The 19,017-nt window shown below is 38.7% G+C and overlaps 1 protein-coding gene across 5 annotated transcripts in view; it reads right to left on the bottom strand.

Annotated features, from left to right (window-relative positions):
* Nucleotides 1–19,017, bottom strand: part of KCNH8 (potassium voltage-gated channel subfamily H member 8) — a 402,862-nt gene that overhangs the window by 106,189 nt on the left and 277,656 nt on the right. For all 5 annotated transcript variants that reach the window (XM_056519948.1, XM_056519950.1, XM_056519949.1 and 2 more), the window contains exons 6-7: nucleotides 14,005–14,162; nucleotides 7,111–7,318 (exon numbers count right to left, since the gene is read on the bottom strand). In XM_056519948.1, the coding sequence (XP_056375923.1) occupies nucleotides 7,111–7,318; nucleotides 14,005–14,162 (366 nt within the window). The remainder of the gene's footprint in view (nucleotides 1–7,110; nucleotides 7,319–14,004; nucleotides 14,163–19,017) is intronic.

Raw genomic sequence — 19,017 nt, 5'->3', positions numbered from 1 at the left:
GACCCCCCCCCATGTCGGCAATAGCAGCTAATCGCTGGTCAATTCAGACCAGCGATTTGCCCGCGATCTGGGCCATTCGGGTCCCTGGTGACCCGATCGCCTGGAATGGAGCTCCGACCATCCTAAAGGATAGGAGCGAGGTGGCAGTGTTGCCACCCCCTCCTATCCTCTGCCATTGGTCGGTCAGGCTGATCACCAATGGCAGGAGGGGGGCGGGGGGGTTAGAGTTCATTTCAGTACAGAGCGGGGGAACACGGGCAGCGAGGGGGGGAATATGGCCTGACTTACCCGGACCGGTGGACGCGGCGGAGTCGGCATCACGGAGCAGCTGCGTCAGCAGGAGGAGCGGCAGCCGGAAAGTGCGGCGGAGAATGTTGCAGTGAAGATCGTGGTAAGGGATCTTCACTGTGGCCTTCTAAAAGCTGCAAAACTAAAACTCCCAGCATGCCCACACAGCCAAAGGTTTTCTGGGCATGCTGGGAGTTGTAGTTTTGCAACATCTGGAGGTTCACAGTTTGGAGACCACTGTGTAGTGGTCTCTAAACTGTGGTCCTCCAGATGTTGCAAAACTACAACTTTCAGCATGCACTGGCTGTCTGGGAATGCTGGGAGTTGTAGTTTTGCAACATCTGAAGAGGCACAGTTTGGAGACCACTATAAGGTGGTCTCTAAACTGTAGCCCTCCAGATGTTGCAAAACTACAATTCCCAGCATGGCCAGACAGTCAGGGATGCTGGGCGTGTAGTTCTGCAATATCTGGCCCTTCATATGTTGCAGAACTACAACTCCCAGCATGCCTGGACAGTCTGGGCCTGCTTGGAGTTGTAGTTTTGCAACATCTGGAGGGCTACAGTTTGGAGACCACTACTTAGAGGTCTCCAAACTGTTCTTCCCCAGTTGTTGCATAACTACAACTCCTAGCATGCCCAGACTGTCCAGGCATGCTGGGAGTTGTAGTTCTGCAACATCTGAAGGGCCAGATATTGCAGAACTACACGCCCAGCATCCTTGACTGTCTGGCCATGCTGGGAATTGTAGTTTTGCAACAACTGTAGGCACACTGGTTGGGAAACACTGTGCAAGAATCTGTTTCCTAACTCAGTGATTCCAACCTGTGTGCCTCCAGCTGTTGCAAAACTACAACTCTTAGAATGCACTGACAGGCCATACATGCTGGGAGTTGTAGTTTTGCAACAGCTGGAGGCACATTGGTTGGAATCACTGAGCTAGAGTCTGTTTTCTAACTCAGTGGTTCCCCACCAGTGTGCCTAGAGCTGTTGTAAAACTACAACTCCCAGCATGTACGGTCTGTCAGTGCATTCTGGGAGTTGGGGCTACAGGGTACATTCACACGGGTGGTTTCCTTCTACAAGTTTGAGCTGCGGCAAATTTTCTGCCGCAGCTCAAACTCCCAGCGGAAAACTACTCTGAGTCGCTGCCTGTGTGAATGTACCCTAAAAAAACTACACTACACTACCAAATAATAAAAAGTAAAACACTACAAATACACCCCCTTACACGTCCCCCCACAAATAAAAATGAAAAAAAAGTCATATATGGCAGTGTTTCCTAAAGGGAGCCTCCAGCTGTTGCAAAACCACAACTTCCTGTATTGCAGGACAGCCATAGACTGTCCTAGCAGGCTGGGAGTCTTGCAACAGCATGAGGCACCCTGTTTGGGAAACACTGCTGTAGGGTTTTACTGTAGGTAACCGGGTCCGCCCCTATTGCAAATTCCTTATTTAGGCCTCAAACGCGCATGGCGCTCTCTCACTTCAGAGCCCTGTCGTATTTCAAGGCAACAGTTTAGGGCCACATATGGGGTATTTCCGTACTCAGGAGAAATTGCACTACAAATTTTGGGGTGATTTTTCTTCTTTTACCCCTTATGAAAAGGTAAAGTTGGGGGCTACGCCAGCATGTTAGTGTAAAAAAAATTAAACATTTTTACACTAACATGCTGGAGTTGCCCCATACTTTTCATTTTCACAAGAGGTAAAAGGAGAATGGAAATACCCCATATGTGTACGTAAAATGCTCTGCGGACAAACTACATAGCTCAGAAGTGAGAGAGCGCCGTGTACATTTGAGACCTAAATTGGTGATTTGCACAGGGGTGGCTGATCATTACAGTGGTTCTGATATGAACGCAAAAAAAAAACAACTCACATGTGACCCCATTTTGGAAACTACACCCCTCACGGAATGTAACAAAGGGTATAGTGAGCCTTAACACCCTTCAAGTCTTTGACAAATTTTCGTTAAAGTTGGACATGAAAATTAAAAATTAGTTTTTTCCCCTGAAATGCTGGCGTTACCCCACATTTTTCATTTTCGCAAAGGGGTAATAGGAAAAAAGCCCCCCAAAATGTGTGACCCCATTTATTCTGAGGGCGAACTACAATGCTCAGAAGAGAAGGAGCACCATTGGGCTTTTTGAGAGAGAATTAGGCTGGAATTGAAGGCTATGTGTGTTTACAAAGCCCCCATGGTGCCAGAACAGTGGACCCCCTCCACATGTGACGCCATTTTGGAAACTACACCCCTCACGGAATGTAACAAGGGGTACAATGAGCATTTACGCCCCACAGGTGTCTGACAAATTTTTTTAACAGTCGTCCGTAAAAATGAAAAATGTAATTTTTCATTTGCACAGCCTACTGTTCCAAAGATCTGTCAAATGCCAGTGGGGTATAAATGCTCACTGCACCCATTATTAAGTTCTGTGAGGGGTATAGTTTCCAAAATAGTATGCCATGTGTTTTTTTTTTACTGTTCTGGCATCATGGGGGCTTCCTAAATGCGACATACCCCCAAAAACCATTTCAGCAAAACTCGCTTTCCAAAAGACCAATGTTGCTCCTTCCCTTCTGAACCCTCTAGTGCACCCACAGATCACTTTACATACACATATGAGGTATTTCCTTACTCATGACAAATGGGGTTACAAATTTTGTGGGGCATTTTCTCCTATTACTCCTTGTGAAAATGAAAAGTTTTGGGTAACACCAGCATTTCAGTGTTAAAAATCAAATGTTTCATTTTCACGTCCCACTTTAATGAAAGTTTGTCAATCACCTGTGGAGTGTTAAGGCTCACTGTGCCCCTTGTTATGTTCCTTGAGGGGTGTCGTTTCCAAAATAGTATGCCATGTTGGTATTTTGTGCTGTTCTGGCACCATAGGGGCTTCCTAAATGCCACATGCCCCCAAAAACCATTTCAGCAAAATTTGCTTTCCTGAAGCCAAATGTGACTCCTTCTCTTCTGAGCATTGTAATTCACCCGCAGAGCATTTTATGCCATAACATGGGGTATTTCCATACTCAGAAGAGATGGGGTTACAAATTTTGTGGGGCATTTTCTCCCATTACCCTTTGTAAAAATTGTAAATTTGGGGAAAAAAACGGCACTTTAGTGAAAACATTTTTTTTCATTTACATATCCGATTTTAACGAAAAGTCGTCAAACACCTGTGTGGTGTTAAGGCTCCCTGGACCCCTTGTTACGTGCCTTGAGGGGTTTCGTTTCCAAAATAGTATGCCATGTGTTTTGTTTTGTTTTTGCTGTTCTGGCACATAGGGGCTTCCTAAATGTGACATGCCCCTCAAAAACCATTTCAGAAAAATTCACTCTCCAAAATCCCATTGTTGCTCCTTCCCTTCTGTGCCCTTTACTGCGCCCTCCGAACACTTGACATACACATGTGAGGTTTTTCCTTACTCGAGAGAAATTGGGTTACAAATTTTGGGAGCTTTTTCTCCTATTACCCCTTGTAAAAATAAAAAAACTGGGTCTACAAGAACATGCGAGTGTAAAAAATGAAGATTTCAAATTTTCTCCTTCACTTTGCTGCTATTCCTGTGAAACACCTAAAGGGTTAACAAACTTTCTCAATGTCATTTTGAATACTTTGAGGGGTGCAGTTTTTATAATGGGATATTTCTAATATGAAGGCCCTTCAAATCCACTTCAAAACTGAACTGGTCCCTGAAAAGTTCTGATTTAGAAAATTTTGTGAAAAATCTGAAAATTGCTGCTGTTCTCAGGATGTGTGTGGTATAGCACCTCAGTTTCACTGAAGTGAATGGAGCCAGGTTGTAATACCACACACAATCTGAGGACAGGTGTGGTGCTGTTTCTTGGAAGAAATCAGCTGTTTTTCTATTCCTGACTATTCTTTTCTGCCATAGTTTTTTTAATTTAACTTTTGTAACACCATTTTTCTTTTGTAAATGACATCAACTTTATTCTGCATTTATGGTGATGCTTTATTTATTTTTAACTTTGTTATGGTTTATTACATTTACATCATTTTTCATTAAGACTTGGCAATACCAAATATGATTATGCAATTTTTTTCCCCATGAAAATATTTATAAGAGGGAAAAGAGTAAATGTATATTTGTATTTATTATATTTTTTTTATTCTTTTTTTTTTTTAAGTTTTACCTACAGATTTGTACATCAGTGTATTTTCCTGTCTAGATTGCAAAGAATCGCACTGTGCACTGTGCCTTTGGTGAAGCCAAACAAATTTTCATGTCCAGGACACCGGAGGCATTCTAACACCTCCTCTTGTCATGGCTACTATCAGCACCCTGTGATGGCATTTGGAGGTGTTGATGAAGGACAAAGAGAGCCCACTACCTCTGTCACTCTGGTAGGCAGGGTCCGAAAATATGTCCCAGTTTTGCAGTAACTATTCCATTTTATTAATGTTTGGTAAACTATTTTTTCAGGACCAGTAGTGAACAGTCACACAAGGAATATATTTCCACACAATGCACTTCATCAAAGAGTGTAAAGGCACCTTTATTTTATTAATATTGGTTATCTACAGATCTTACCAGGCTGTATGCTTTATTTTATGCACCTGTGGCTATTGGTGTGGCAAAAAGTAGCACATCTATCAATAAAGGGGGCATACAAATGTTTTGACATGTTAATAACTATTCTAATGGGTAATTGAGAACATCCCCCTATCAGGGTGTCCAGACCTTGTGGCATAACAACCAGGGATACTGTAAATACTGCCAAAGGTTCTTCAACTAACTACTAAGTAAAGGATCAATACAATATTTTAGGGTTTCCTATTTAATAAATTAGTGAAGTTTTTTCACATTCAATTTATCAATTTAAGTGCAGAACGATGGTGAAAAACTAGATAAAAGAAAAAAAAAATAGCATAAGGCCGTAACATAATAAACTGTGACAAACAGTAAAAGGGTCTAAAAATTTTGAAATGCGCTGTAAATCTCTGGAATCATCTCACTCACATAGCAGCTTCTCAGGACATGTCAAAACATTCTGTGACAAAAGGTGCACTTTAAGGTTAATTCCGAGAAACCCACAACCTCCCTTAAAGTACCACAATGTAAATCAAATAAACGTGGGAAATCAGAATCAACATACTAGAGATACATGACAGTAAGGACATTACAAACAAAGTAAGCTTTGCAGTGGGGCAACACTTTCAAACATTCTTAGCTATGGAGGATATGATAAATAAAATAAGGAATGTTTTTTTTTTATTTCATTTTGCTAACCACAGTCATGAACCTCAAGCAAATTGCAACACTGTGTATAAAGCCATACACTTCTTGCTCCATACGTAGGAGAGGGCCTCTATGTGTTGCCACAATGGTGCTTCTGTATCAAGCTCTGTTCTAAAATAAAAAAGCACAAACGGATGCGCTCCGTAGTGTAACACCAAAGGTGAGTTGGTAACGCTAAGTGTGAATTGCGCTTCCCACATGAAGTTGTAGTCCAACCAAGTACAACAATGGAACAGGGCGTATCATCAAAGGGTCTCTGCAGCTTCGTCCCGCTGAAATAGAATCACGATAAAAACAAGCAATCTCCAGGTAGCAGAGCGGGATCAATGGAAGCGCTGAGACCAGATAAGAAGTTAAAAGGATTTATTTCCAATAATGCAACGCGTTTCACGGTCACCCGCTTCCTCAGGCATGTTGGGTTTAGCAGATTACAAGGTATATATAGGGAAAAGGGGTTAACCCCTTCAAGGAGGAAAATTAAATTAACCCCTTGAGGGGTCAAGCCCTTTAGGCCCTTCACAACAAGATAGAAGCACATAATAACACCACAACAAAGTACCCAATAAAACAAATGCAATACAATTAAAAACAAATATTAAATTTTAACAAAAAAATATAAAAAATATTATAGTACTATACAAAAAAAAAAGTACTATAATATTTTTAATATTTTTTTGTTCAAATTTAATATTTGTTTTTAATTGTATTGTATTTGTTTTATTGGGTACTTTGTTGTGATGTTATTATGTGCTTCTATCTTGTTGTGAAGGGCCTAAAGGGCTTGACCCCTCAAGGGGTTAATTTAATTTTCCTCCTTGAAGGGGTTAACCCTTTTTCCCTATATATACCTTGTAATCTGCTAAACCCAACATGCCTGAGGAAGCGGGCGACCGTGAAACGCGTTGCATTATGGGAAATAAATCCTTTTAACTTCTTATCTGGTCTCAGTGCTTCCATTAATCCCGCTCTGCTACCTGGAGATTGCTTGTTTTTATCGAAGCTCTGTTCTAGGGATATTAGAGGAAACGTATCAAAATGTGTGCAGAAGAAAAGTTAACCAGTTGCCCATAGCAACCAATCAGATTGTTTTATTCATTTTTTAAAGGCCTTTTTAAAGAAAAAGAAGCAAAGCTGAACTCAGGGTCAAATAGTGGTACATTATGGCACCATATTCTTCTAAGTGTGCCATATTAAGGCTTGGTGCAATGCAAGGATATATGAAACACTAACACACCATCCAATAGATGGATAATAGGCTATCATTATTGAACAGCCCTTTTTAAGAATACTTTAATAAAGTTACAAGTAAAAAAATAAGCTGTAGTTGTATAGTCCTTTATCAGTTTTAGCAGATAACAAAATAGAAGTTCATATATGCCAAATGTTTGTCATTTGGCATAGTTGTGCTGGGTATATATGCTAACACATCCATGATTATTCACATAGAGGGTGATGGCAGGATCCCTATAATATGTTTAAATCAATACAGTGTATCTGTTAAATTAAGTTAGCAAATCCAGATTTTACATTACATTTATATTTAAAAGTATCTTACCTATATCCCAGGTGAGGGGGTTATTTTCTTCCATTTCCATCCTGCCGATGACATACCAAATGCAAGCCATCCAATGAGCCAGAAGAGCAAACATGGACATTAGTAAAGTAAGTACTATAGTACTGTGCTGGGAATAGCGATCCAACTTCTGGAGGAGCCGTAGAAGCCGTAATAATCTAATGGTTTTCAAAAGGTGTACAAGAGAAACCTACAGAGTAATCACAGTAGTAATGTTAACAAGGTATAAATGTGTGCTGTCTATAAACAACTGTCTCTGTAATCTTGTATCTAGTGAAAAATCAACAAAAAGTAACATTAGATTTAAAAATGTGATTGAAATAAATCAAATAAAAGCATCTGAATGTTCTCTTTGAGTAAAAACAATGGAACAGGAAGAATACAATGGACAAAAAATACACTATAGTAGTAAAAAATCCTGACACTTTTTGAATTATTTTTTTTATTATAAATCGAAACTTTTTTTTTAACTGTATTTTCATTGTAAAGCCTGTATAGTCAAGCATTGTTTTATTTTATTAATCCTGTGTATTGCTTAAGGTCTGTTGCCCCTGAATCCATGAGGGTTTCAGGTATTTTGATGGCAATTGTGAAGTTATTTGTGCCATAAAAAATATTATAACCCTCAAAAAAGCTGAAAAAACCCCATTATAAGTCAATAAGAACCCTCAGGATTTGTTGGTATCTGTTAACAAACAGATCCAGCATAGTTGTCATAGTTCTGATATTAATGTAAACCATGATACTACTATATACTGTCTTACATTATCACATACAGGAAATAGAATTCACTTGAAACTAACAAGATGTTTCCGAAACAACACAATGAAATGTCATGAGACGTAAAGCAACTAACAATGGAAAAACAATGACGAAACAAGGCATGACTGGAACCTTCTATAAAGTCTGTATACATGCTACTTAGTAATAGATAGCATACATACAACAAAATGCCTATTTATCTTCATTTAGCTGAGTTTAGAACATTTTTTAAGTACAATCTGACTTTGACTTAAACATGAAACTCATTAAATATTCTAAAATAGCTTTTAGATTTTTTTTTTACAGTTTTCTATATTGTTCTATACACTGTAGAAGAGGGTAACTCTGTATTTCCTGTATCCCTAGTACTTTATAAAACTGTGCATTTATGTAAATAATAATGAAAAATGTCTAATGCTAAAATATAAAACAAAATAACACTCTACATATGAAGTTACCCTTCAAAATACTACATTATCCAAATATTTAAACCATATCTTGTCTTTTTTTTTTATATATACTGCTTTATTTGTGGAGGTCATTTATTTACCTTTAGGTATAGATGCATTTTCAATGTGTATTTGCTCAAATATTATAATAAAATGATTAGATTGAATATACAGTATATTGATTTTTATACATGTAAAACATGATCTCTGATAACTGTATTTCCCAAACTATTATTGTTGTTGTTGTGAGCATAAATATTATATTCTTTAGAATATTTTAGATTATTTTAAAGGCTGGGCTCACACTGTAAAATCAAAACAAAAAAATGGCAGTATGATAGGTATACAAAATTGCACTATTTTATATCTAGTCATGTGTTCTATTAAAGTCTATGTCAATGCACACATTACACTTTGTATAAAAACTGGAAATAGCATTGAATTTACTGTCGTATTTTAAAACAATTTGTCCACTGGTAGCCGCTTTTCATAGACGTTCATAGCGCACATCATTAGATTTGAATTAAAGAGCTTTATAGGGTTTGTTCACACAGCTAAAAAAAAATACAGCTATATTTTTAGGCTAGTATTTTCTGCTGATTAAAGCACAATTTATTTTTTGGCACTGTTTTTGCCGTGTATGGGAGAAAATACGGCCATATTTTATTTACTATGTGTGAACATACCTTTGTACCTTTTTTATGGCTGTTTTTTGTATTCATTTTGCACTATGGGAACCAAGTCTAAAACTTCTTAACTACCGTAACTTATTAACCTATTTTGATATAAATATATGTTTAAATGAGCTGAGAGAATTTTTGTTCTTAAAAAAAAAGTGAACTAAAAAATAAAGCAATGAAATTGGATTTGAAATTACTTGATCCTGATGACTGTAAGAACAAAATGCAGATGCTTAGAGAAAATGATAGGCCCTTTAGTATAAAGTGGAGAGATAAAGACTAACATTTGGCATTCATTCCTTGGTGCGTACCAGGTTGTCCTTTTGTGGGCATATGCCAACGTCATTGATGGAAGGCAGCAAGGGAAGCATTGTAAAAAATAAAGAAAAAGAAAAATCTTTTTCAAAATTTGTTGGTTTAAATACCGTAAAAAGTTTATTTATATTACAAATCATGGCTACATTTTTATTTACTTATTGACATATTTTTATACTTTGAAGGTGTTCTGGCATACTTTTTACAGAAATTTTTAAAATAGTGTATGCATTTTTTTGTTCTTTTTCATTTTTTACTTTAGCTACTTTATTTGCAGGATTTTTTATATTTCAAATACTTTAATTTCAAACTTTTTTTTTTTTTTTTTTTTTTTAGTAAAACAAGTATCGGTTAAGGTAAGGAGATATTCATGTATTGATAACAGTTTGATATCTTACCAGTCCCCTGTTTACAAAGGCTGAAGGCTGGTTAATATATTGTTAATAAAGTACTTTTCATAGTGGCACATTTGTTAATACCATGCCTTGAAAATAATATATAAGATTTTGTTTTATTGTGTGATTGGAAAACTAGAGAAATTATTTATACATTTTCAAAATTGTTTAGTTAAATAAAGGTTAAGAGATTTAGCATATCCGTTATGAGGTTATTTTGTACATAAATGTAGGTAGGTCAAAATATTTGTTTTGGTAGAGCATGGCAAATTTTATGTATCATGCACATCTACGGTCTCAATGTATGATAAGGCATAGAAGTTAGTTTCTTTACATTTATTGTCTACTTTCTAGAAAAATTCTATTTGATGGTGTGTTGATGATCGGGGAGTTAAGCGCTTATTTAAAGGGATACTCTGGTGGAAACAGTTTTTTCTTTTAATCAACTGGTGCCAAATCTGTAAATTACTTCAATTTAAAAATCTTAATCCTTCCAGTACTTATCAGATCCTGTATACTACAGAACACATTCTTTTTGTTCATGAATGTCTTTTCTATCTGACCAAAGTGCTCTCTGCTGAAACCTCTGTCCATGTCAGGAACTGACCAGAGTAGAAGCAAATCCCTATAGCAAACCTATTCTGCTCTGGACAGTTCCTGACATGGACAGAGGTGTCAGCAGAGAGCACTGTGGTCAGACAGAAAATAAAAGAACTTCCTCTGTAGTATGCAGCAGCTGATAAGCACTGGAAGCATTAAGATTTTAAATTGAAGTGATTTACAAATCTGTTTAACTTTCTGGCAACAGTTGATGTAAAAAAATGTTTTCCACCGGAGTACCCCTTTAAGCAGGCAAGTATATGGCTTGATAATTTTGAGGGTAGAGTGACTGGTCATGCAGCCCTTAAAGGGGTACACCGGTTGAATTTTTTTTTCAAACTAACTGGTGCCAGAAAGTTTAAGGGGTATTCCGGCTTTATACATCTTATGCCCTATCCAAAGGGGTCTTGCCGATGGGGAGCCCCTTGATGTCGGTGCAGCCCCCGGCATTCTGTGCCGGGCGCTACCTCACGGCCACAACCCCTAGTGATGTCACATCATGCCCCTCCATTCATGTCTATGGGAGGCAGTGTGATGGCCAAGGGCTGCAACGAGATCGCGGGTTCCCCAGCAGCGGGATAAGATGTATAAAGCCGGAATATCCCTTTAAACAGATTTGTAAATTACTTTATAAAAATCTTAATCCTTCCTTTACTTATTAGCTGCTGTATGTTCCAGAGGAAGTTGAGTTGTTCTTTTAAGTCTGACCACACTGCTCTCTGCTGACACCTCTGTACATGTCAGGAACTGTCCAGAGTAGGAGCAAATCCCCATAGCAAACATCTCCTGCTCTGGACAGTTCCTGACATGGACAGAGGTGCCACCAGAGTACCCCTTTAACTTCTATCATTGTGAGCAGCACATTCCCTATTACACTAGGCAATGTGTGGCCCAAAATTTTTGTTTTTAAAGCTGGGTTAATACATCATAAAATAAAATTTAAAAAATACAGCAGTAACATAGGTTAAAAAAAACGGCCTTTTAAATTTTAATCTAATAATATGCTTTATGAAAGTCTACAGAAAAGCAGCCATTAGTGCACACACTGTTGAAAGAAAGGCCATAATTGTTACATCTTACTTTACTCATAAGCTGTGGCCTGATGTTAGCTTGGAGTCCAAAGGAAAAATATAAAGAAAACACTATAACCACATAGTATTTTTTATAGCTCTTTATACCTCCAGTATATGACAGTTCTTTGATAAGTCAGAATGATCAGTCTAAATGATAAAATAACTGTCCAACACTCAGATGGCCATAACTGTTTGTCATATGTAACCATCCAGCTGGAATTGTATTTTAAAGAGATTTTTTTTACATTAATTTTGTACACTATGCCTGATGAAGGGAACTAAGAGGTCTTGGAAGCTTGCAATCTATATTTTATGGGTTAGGCAATAAATGTATCATTGCTACTCCACTTGTCTCCACTTGTTAGTGCTGATTTTGATGTGATTTCAATGTTAGTTTTTAAGTGGAACTGCTCTGAAAAGTGAAATCTAAAGGGGTTGTGCGCTGCCCTGACTTTCGAAGCTCCGCTCACAGCGTCCAGAAGTTCATTACCCGGAACGCTGTGTGCGGGCTTCCGTGTTCGCAGCCGCTGGGCGTGACATCACGCCCGGCCCCTCGCGACGTTTCGCCCGCCCCCTCGTGACGTATAGCCCGCCCCTTCAACAAAAGTCTATGGGAAGGGGGCGCCACCACTGTCATGCCCCCTTCCCATAGACTTTGGTAGAGGGGGCGGGCGTGACGTCACGAGGGGGCGGGTGAGACGTCATGAAGGGGTGGGCTAGGGGCCGGACATGACGTCACGCCCGGTGGCCGCGAACACGGAAGCGCGCACACAGTGTTCGGAGTAATGAACTTCCGGACGCTGTGAGCGGAGCTCTGAAAATTAGGGCAGTGCACAACCCCTTTAACTTTTTATCAGCACTGTTTCTAGTGCAATTTTTTTTCTAGCATTACCTATTAAAGACAATGGGAGATGAAAACTGCTAATTTTGAGTCTTTTTTTGGGTGTTATTTTGGCCAGTATAAACAGTATAAACCATAAATGTATAAAAGATGGAGCCCCCCCTTCCCAGTTTCCCTACCTATTTGGGCAATGGAATACAGTTCTACCAGGTCACATGTAGGCCTCATACTGAATAGAAAGTTGCTATAATTCAAGCCTATGAAAATTATGTTAGGAACAGAAAGATCTCTGTATTTATTCTGCTTTAACAGCCTTGACCTAACAAAGTTGGGGTCATGGAATTCTAGTTCTTCTAAAAGACAGAACCCCAGTAGTAAGACCTCCCCTAATAGAAATGTATGGCATATACTATGCTATAAATTTTGAGTTGCAAAAGAATTGTATATGCTAAATACTCTTTCTATCAGTGACTGTCATCACTTTTTGTTTTCTGCTTCGTGTTAAGATATATTAAGGGTAGAGTGACATGTACCGTATTTTGCTGAATATTTGCTCCTGATTTTTTTTTTCCAACTTATAGAAGTCAGTGGGTAACAAAATCATCTGAAGCAAAATATGGCATGATTGACCCTATCCTAAGGATTTCTATTATTTTTCTTAAGTGCTTTTCATTTTGTATTATTTAGTTGGGTTTCATAGAGTGGTGGTTAGTGAGTAGAAGATAGAGCTGTATATGATCAGTATCATTTACAGAATGTAATGAATTATTATAAATAAGTTCATTTTAATATTCTTTACAAAGGGTAATAAAAAAGTAAAATAGTGTAAAAATCAGATACAAAATCAGAATTGTTATCTGTTGCCAAAACATCCCTAAAAAGGACAAAATATGTAAATAAGCGACCAGCACTTTTGTGCAGTAAAAAGCATGCAAGAAACAATTTGCAGTAAATTAATGTTTCAATGAGTGCTAAAGTGACACAGTAAAAAAAATCTTTGGAAATTGCCAGTTTTATACAAAGAAAGTATCAAGAAAAAGATTCACATAAAAAAAATTTTTTTGCCATGCTCTCTGTGTAAATAGTATCAAAATGGGTTAAACATGCTAAACCGCATAAATTGTTTTATTGTCATATTAATTTTGCTGCCAATGATGTGCTTTTTTTCCCCTTATTTGATGTGACATTAATAGCTAGGCAGACCTGCACTTCTAGACTATATACATCTGTAAGTCAAATTGCCCTTAAAAAATGTATTAAAATATATGCTGCTTGAAGTGTGAGCAATAAAAATATTGCTGAGGTTAAAAAAATATGTTAATGCGGACCAGTATTTCATAGCAACATGTATTGTATCTAGGATTTGGGATTCAAATGCTTAGAGAACAAAATTCAGAATACAGAAGAGACCACAAGCAGCAAATTTTAAAACTGCAGGTATAAAATGTAGCTGATTCTTAAGGTAACCTAGGGTAACAAGATACAAACATAAAAGCATGGGATATGCATCTAAAGGTATGGTGACGGGGAAAAGATAAAGTGAAGAGTTGGTTAGTGTAAAAGTGTATTTGAAGAAAGGAAAAGGATTATAGTGGACTATGAGTAAAATGAATCAGAGCAATACAATTTAACTAACAGTAGATTCAAATATAAATTATAATATGAAAATATTTTTCAATAATATACCTAACAAACAGTTAAGGATCAGAATCTGGTGTGCTGGTGTTAAGCTCTAGAAAAGAGATGATGTAAACTACTTACCACAGTGACATTAAAAGCATAAAGAAGATCAAATGGAAGAGCAGCAATTAAATCTATGACGAACCAAGTTGTAACATAGTGGATACAAATAGATTTTGCTTTAAATATAACTTGTCCTGACTTGCTGACATAGGTTGTTCGGAAATTTAAAATAATATCTGCTTGGCAAGAAAAAAAGAAAGAAAAAAAGAAGCATGTCACATATATTCTATGAAGGAGGATACAAGTAAAATAGGTCAAATATCTAAAAAAAAAAACATTTAACTAATTAAATAAGCAAATAAAATCTCATAAAACAGGAAACAGTATTTGAAGTTTAAACCAATTATCAAGTGTTAAACCTTCTGTTTATGGTAGAATCATGGACTGTAAAGACTGACCCAGTATCCTTTAGGGCCCAGGACTATGGAGCAGTAAAAACATTGAGTAGAATTTAGAATTTGTATTCATTATTGCATAGTATGATAAAGTTTGTTTTTATCTTCATAGAGATAATACTTCTAGGTCATAATATCTCCATCATACGGTAAGGTATGGATCATGTCACCCCTACAAATTGATAAAAGGTAGAAGAAAATCTATGAGACTATAGGGGGCAGTAATCAACCTCCCCCAGCACACAGCCTCTTCTGCCAGTGCACAGACCCACTCGATTTATGTAGAGGCAGAGACATCTTTATATATATCCAGTGAGCCCATTCTGAAATCTCCACTGGCTTTCACCTAGCAAAGATTTAAACTGATAAGCACTTTGGGGCAAACCCTTCATCTAAAACTATGCCCCTTACCACAAGACCATCCTTTTGCGAACCACTGTGAAAACTGCAAATAATTACACAAAATCTGTAGCTAAAGTAGAAATGGTGGGATTATTTGTCATCTTCACCAGATGGCAAAATAATCGCAAAGGATAAATACCCCTGGGGGGGCCTAATAACTATGTATAAATATATCAAAGGTCAATACAGAAACCTCCCCCATTACTTTATCTCTAACAAGGGAACATGATCTCCACCGTTAGGAAGGAAGGTTTCTACATCAACACAGAAGGAGATTCTTTACAATTAAAACAGTAAGACTGTGGAACGCTCTACCAGAGGACATTGTCATGGTAAACACACTAGAAGAGTTTAAAAGGAGCCTAAATACATTTCTGCAGTGTAATGGCTATAGACATTTGATTAATGTTGGCCAAATTAGCTGTTTTCTTCAGGATTGGCATACCAATTTATGTGTATGGGAGCCTTCTGACACTCAGGGGGAGAAGGGTCAAGCATGTTGGAATTCAACTTGTCCAATATTTTTGTTAACCAGGGAGATAAGTCCGATGTGTCAGCCAGTCGTTTACTACCCTCTTCCCATTCAGAACATATTAACTCTTGGCCAAGCTTTGCCTGCATGTCTATGACGGATCAAGAGAGCTAGCTGTAATCTAAAGTATTGGCAGTATGAAATGTAAAAAAAAATGTATTTAAAAAAATTGGAAAAGTTTAACAATATGCACAAAATATAAAATCTGTAAGCAAATCATAAATGACAGCAATAGAGTCTGATCTGCTATTTCGGTCCAGCCACCTGAACCATTTTATTGTGTACACATATTATATTGCCTTTTAGTAATCTGAATGGCTAACAGCTGAGTAAATAAGTGTTGCTACAGTTGCATTGCAAGCTGTCATCAGATAGTTTAGTATCACAAGTAAGAACAATAATATGGCTTGTTGCTGAAAGACAATGTTTGTTTAACTTCTATACTCCTTTGTTTGTTCATGGAACAACATAGAGGAAACATAGATTATTGAGAATTACAGGACTATTACAGTCTTTCAGATTCAATATGTCTTGCGATGATTTACTATATAAATAACATGCTTAGCATCCACTGCAAATTACACATCATTTTATATAATAAGATATTGAAACATATGTGATAAAAAAAAACACACATTATACAATAAAATAACATAGTAATTATTAGATTAACAATATAAAAAAGAATGATTTTATCATGTTAACCTGAGTTATATATAGTATACAAAAACTACAGTGCATTGAATAAAACACCTACATACAACAACACTGTTCAAACACAGGTTTCTATAAGTAATAACCCCTTCTTGAAAATGGTTGTACAGTTACATTCCATTCGTGTAAAAGGGTGTATGGAGCAGGCTTGGGAGCCGGGACAGCTCCATACACGACAACTCCTGGCAACTTTTAGAAACTGAGGGCAGATGCTAATAGCTGGCTTGGAGTGGTCTTCCATGCTGGGTATTTAACTGTTTAAATGCCTTTGGCAGGCTGTGCCAATAGGGCACCAATTTATTGGATCAATTCAGTACACAAGTACTGCATTGACCTGCATGAGCAATCAACTAAAAAAGTGAAAAATATGTGTTTTTAAAATATAAATAAATCTCTATAGGGGAGATTTATCTAAACCTGTGCAGAGGCAAAGTTGCCCAGTTGCCCATGGCAACCAATCAGCTCGCTTCTTTCATTTTTCAGAGGCCTTGTTAAGAATGTAAGAAGAGAGCTGATTGGTTGCTCTGGGCAACTTTGCCTCTGCACAGGTTTTGATAAATCTCCCTCTATATATTTGTTATCACAAGAGATGAGCGAATCGAAGCTGACAAACCAGAATTCATTACGAATTTAAGGAAAAATTCAAATCGCAACGAATGTGAATCTTGTTCCTGTTAATCTGCCAAGGGCCTACATACTGTGAAAGGACAGCCAAAAGTATTCACCAGCTGGTGTTTTACTCAACAGCGACTGTGTGCTGTAGAACTGTTGTGTACTGCTGGTGTTGTGCAAAAATACATCTTTTAAGTTTCCTGTAGCACACTTTTCTTCCCACATAAGTGCATATTACATGCGTTCATCTAAGTAGTGTACTATTTTGTACCTGTCAATCTGTCAAGGGCCTAAAAAATGTGAAATTCCTGGCAAAAGTAATCACCAGCTGGTGTTTTACCCCGTGCTTTTTTAAGCGTACTGTAGAGCATTTGTCTGCCCTCATAAGTGCATATCACATACCTACATCTAAGTAGCATAGTAATTTGTACCTGTTAATCTGTCAAGGGCCTAGATACTGTGAAAGTCCAGGCAAAAGTACTCACCGGCTGGTGTTTTTACTCAGATACTTTTTTAAGTGTACTGTAGTGCATTTTTCTGCCCTCATAAGTGCATACCACATGCCTACATCTAAGTAGTGTACTATTTTGTACCTGTTAATCTGTCAAGGGCCTAGATACTGTGAATGTCCTGGCAAAAGTAATCACCGGCTGGTGTTTTACCCCAGTGCTTTTATAAGCGTACGGTAGAGCCTTTTTCTACCCTCATAAGTGCATACCACATACCAACATCTAAGTAGTGTACTATTTTGCACCTGCTAAGCTGTCAAGAGCCTAGATACTGTGAAAGTCCAGGCAAAAGTACTCACCACCTGGTGTTCTACCCCAGTGCTTTTTTAAGTGTACTGTAGAGCATTTTTCTGCCCTCATAAGTGCATACCACATACCTGCATTTCAGTAGTGTACTATTTTGTAGCTGTCAACTTGTCAAGGGCCTAGATACTGTGAAAGGACAGCCAAAAGTAAACACCTGCTGCTGTTCTAGACAAATACTGTTTTAAGCATAGTGAAGCGCATTGTACTCCCCTCATATACACACTAAGTTTTGTCAGGTAGAGAAGTGCCAGGACATGCACAGAGGAGTGGCAGAGGCCTAAATTCATCAGGCAGAGGTCACAGCAGACAAAGGGCGAGTGGCAGCAGGAGTCACATCTGATACCCCCAGTGAACAGTCGGTGGGTTCCTCAGACACAACCCTCAGTTGGTATGGCCCGGGAGCAGTCCCTGTCCTCCCATTGCCTCTGTCCTATGCTGTTTCCTACCCTAAAGAAGTATCTTATGCTGTGGGTTCAGCTCCACTATTCAGTGAGGACGATCTAATAGAGGACAGTCAGCATCTACTGCCCAGCCAAGAAGTGGAGGAGACATCACATAGTGGCACAACGGTCCCTCTTTCAGCCGGCCAAGGCTCCACCACCTCAGTTGAAGGGAGCTGTGTGTCATACCCTCCTTCTGTCACTCCAAATGCTCCTGCTCCTCCTACTTTTAGTCAGTCATTCCGCCAACCATCCATCGGTGAAGCCATGTCCAAGAGACAACACTATGCGCCCACTCATTCAACGGTGCAGGAGCTGAATGTGCTCCTGTCTAAGTTGCTGGTGCTGCAGTCCCTCCCTTTTCAAGAGGTGGACTCTGCACCTTTCAGACAACTGATGGCTTGTGATGAGGTGAGGTGGAGAGTGCCAAGCCGTCATTTCTTTGCGAAGAAAGCAGTACCAGCCCTGCACAATTTTGTGGCAGAGAAGGTGGGCCAGTCCTTGAGCCTGTAGGTGTGTACCAAAATGCACGGCAGCACCGACGTCTGGAGCTGTAACTATGGTCAGGGACAATACATGTCCTTTACAGCTAGCTGGGTAAATGTGGTTCCTGCACAGCCCCAACACCAACTTGGACAGGTCACGCCGCTTCCTCCACCACGCTCTCAGGCCATTGGTCCTGTGATAGTGTGCGACTCTGCCTTCTTATCCTCTATTGTGTTTTCAGCCTCCACTGCCCAGACAAGTCTCAGTGGCCCTTCAGCATACCATGTGTGCAGGGCACGGCGGTGTCACACTATTCTTCCCATGGCTTGCCTTGACGAACGGAGTCACACAGGGGAGGAACTGCTAAAAGTAATTTGTAAACAAATCTGAGCATGGCTTACTCCACAAAAACTGGAAATGGGAACCATGGTGACTGACAACGGGAAGAACATCTTGCATGCACTGCGACCCGGAAGGCTGAGCCATGCACCCTGCATGGCACACATGTTCAATCTGGTTGTCAAGTGGTTCCTGGAGTTTTCCCCCCATTTGCAAGACATCCTAACAATGGGAAGGAAGCTTTGCATGCACTTCAACCACTGGTACACAGCAAAGCACACCTGCAGCGGCAGCGT

The sequence above is a fragment of the Hyla sarda genome, chromosome 5, assembly GCF_029499605.1.
Source record: "Hyla sarda isolate aHylSar1 chromosome 5, aHylSar1.hap1, whole genome shotgun sequence".
Classification (NCBI taxonomy): Eukaryota; Metazoa; Chordata; class Amphibia; order Anura; family Hylidae; genus Hyla; species Hyla sarda.
This window is presented reverse-complemented; position numbering and strand designations above follow the sequence as displayed.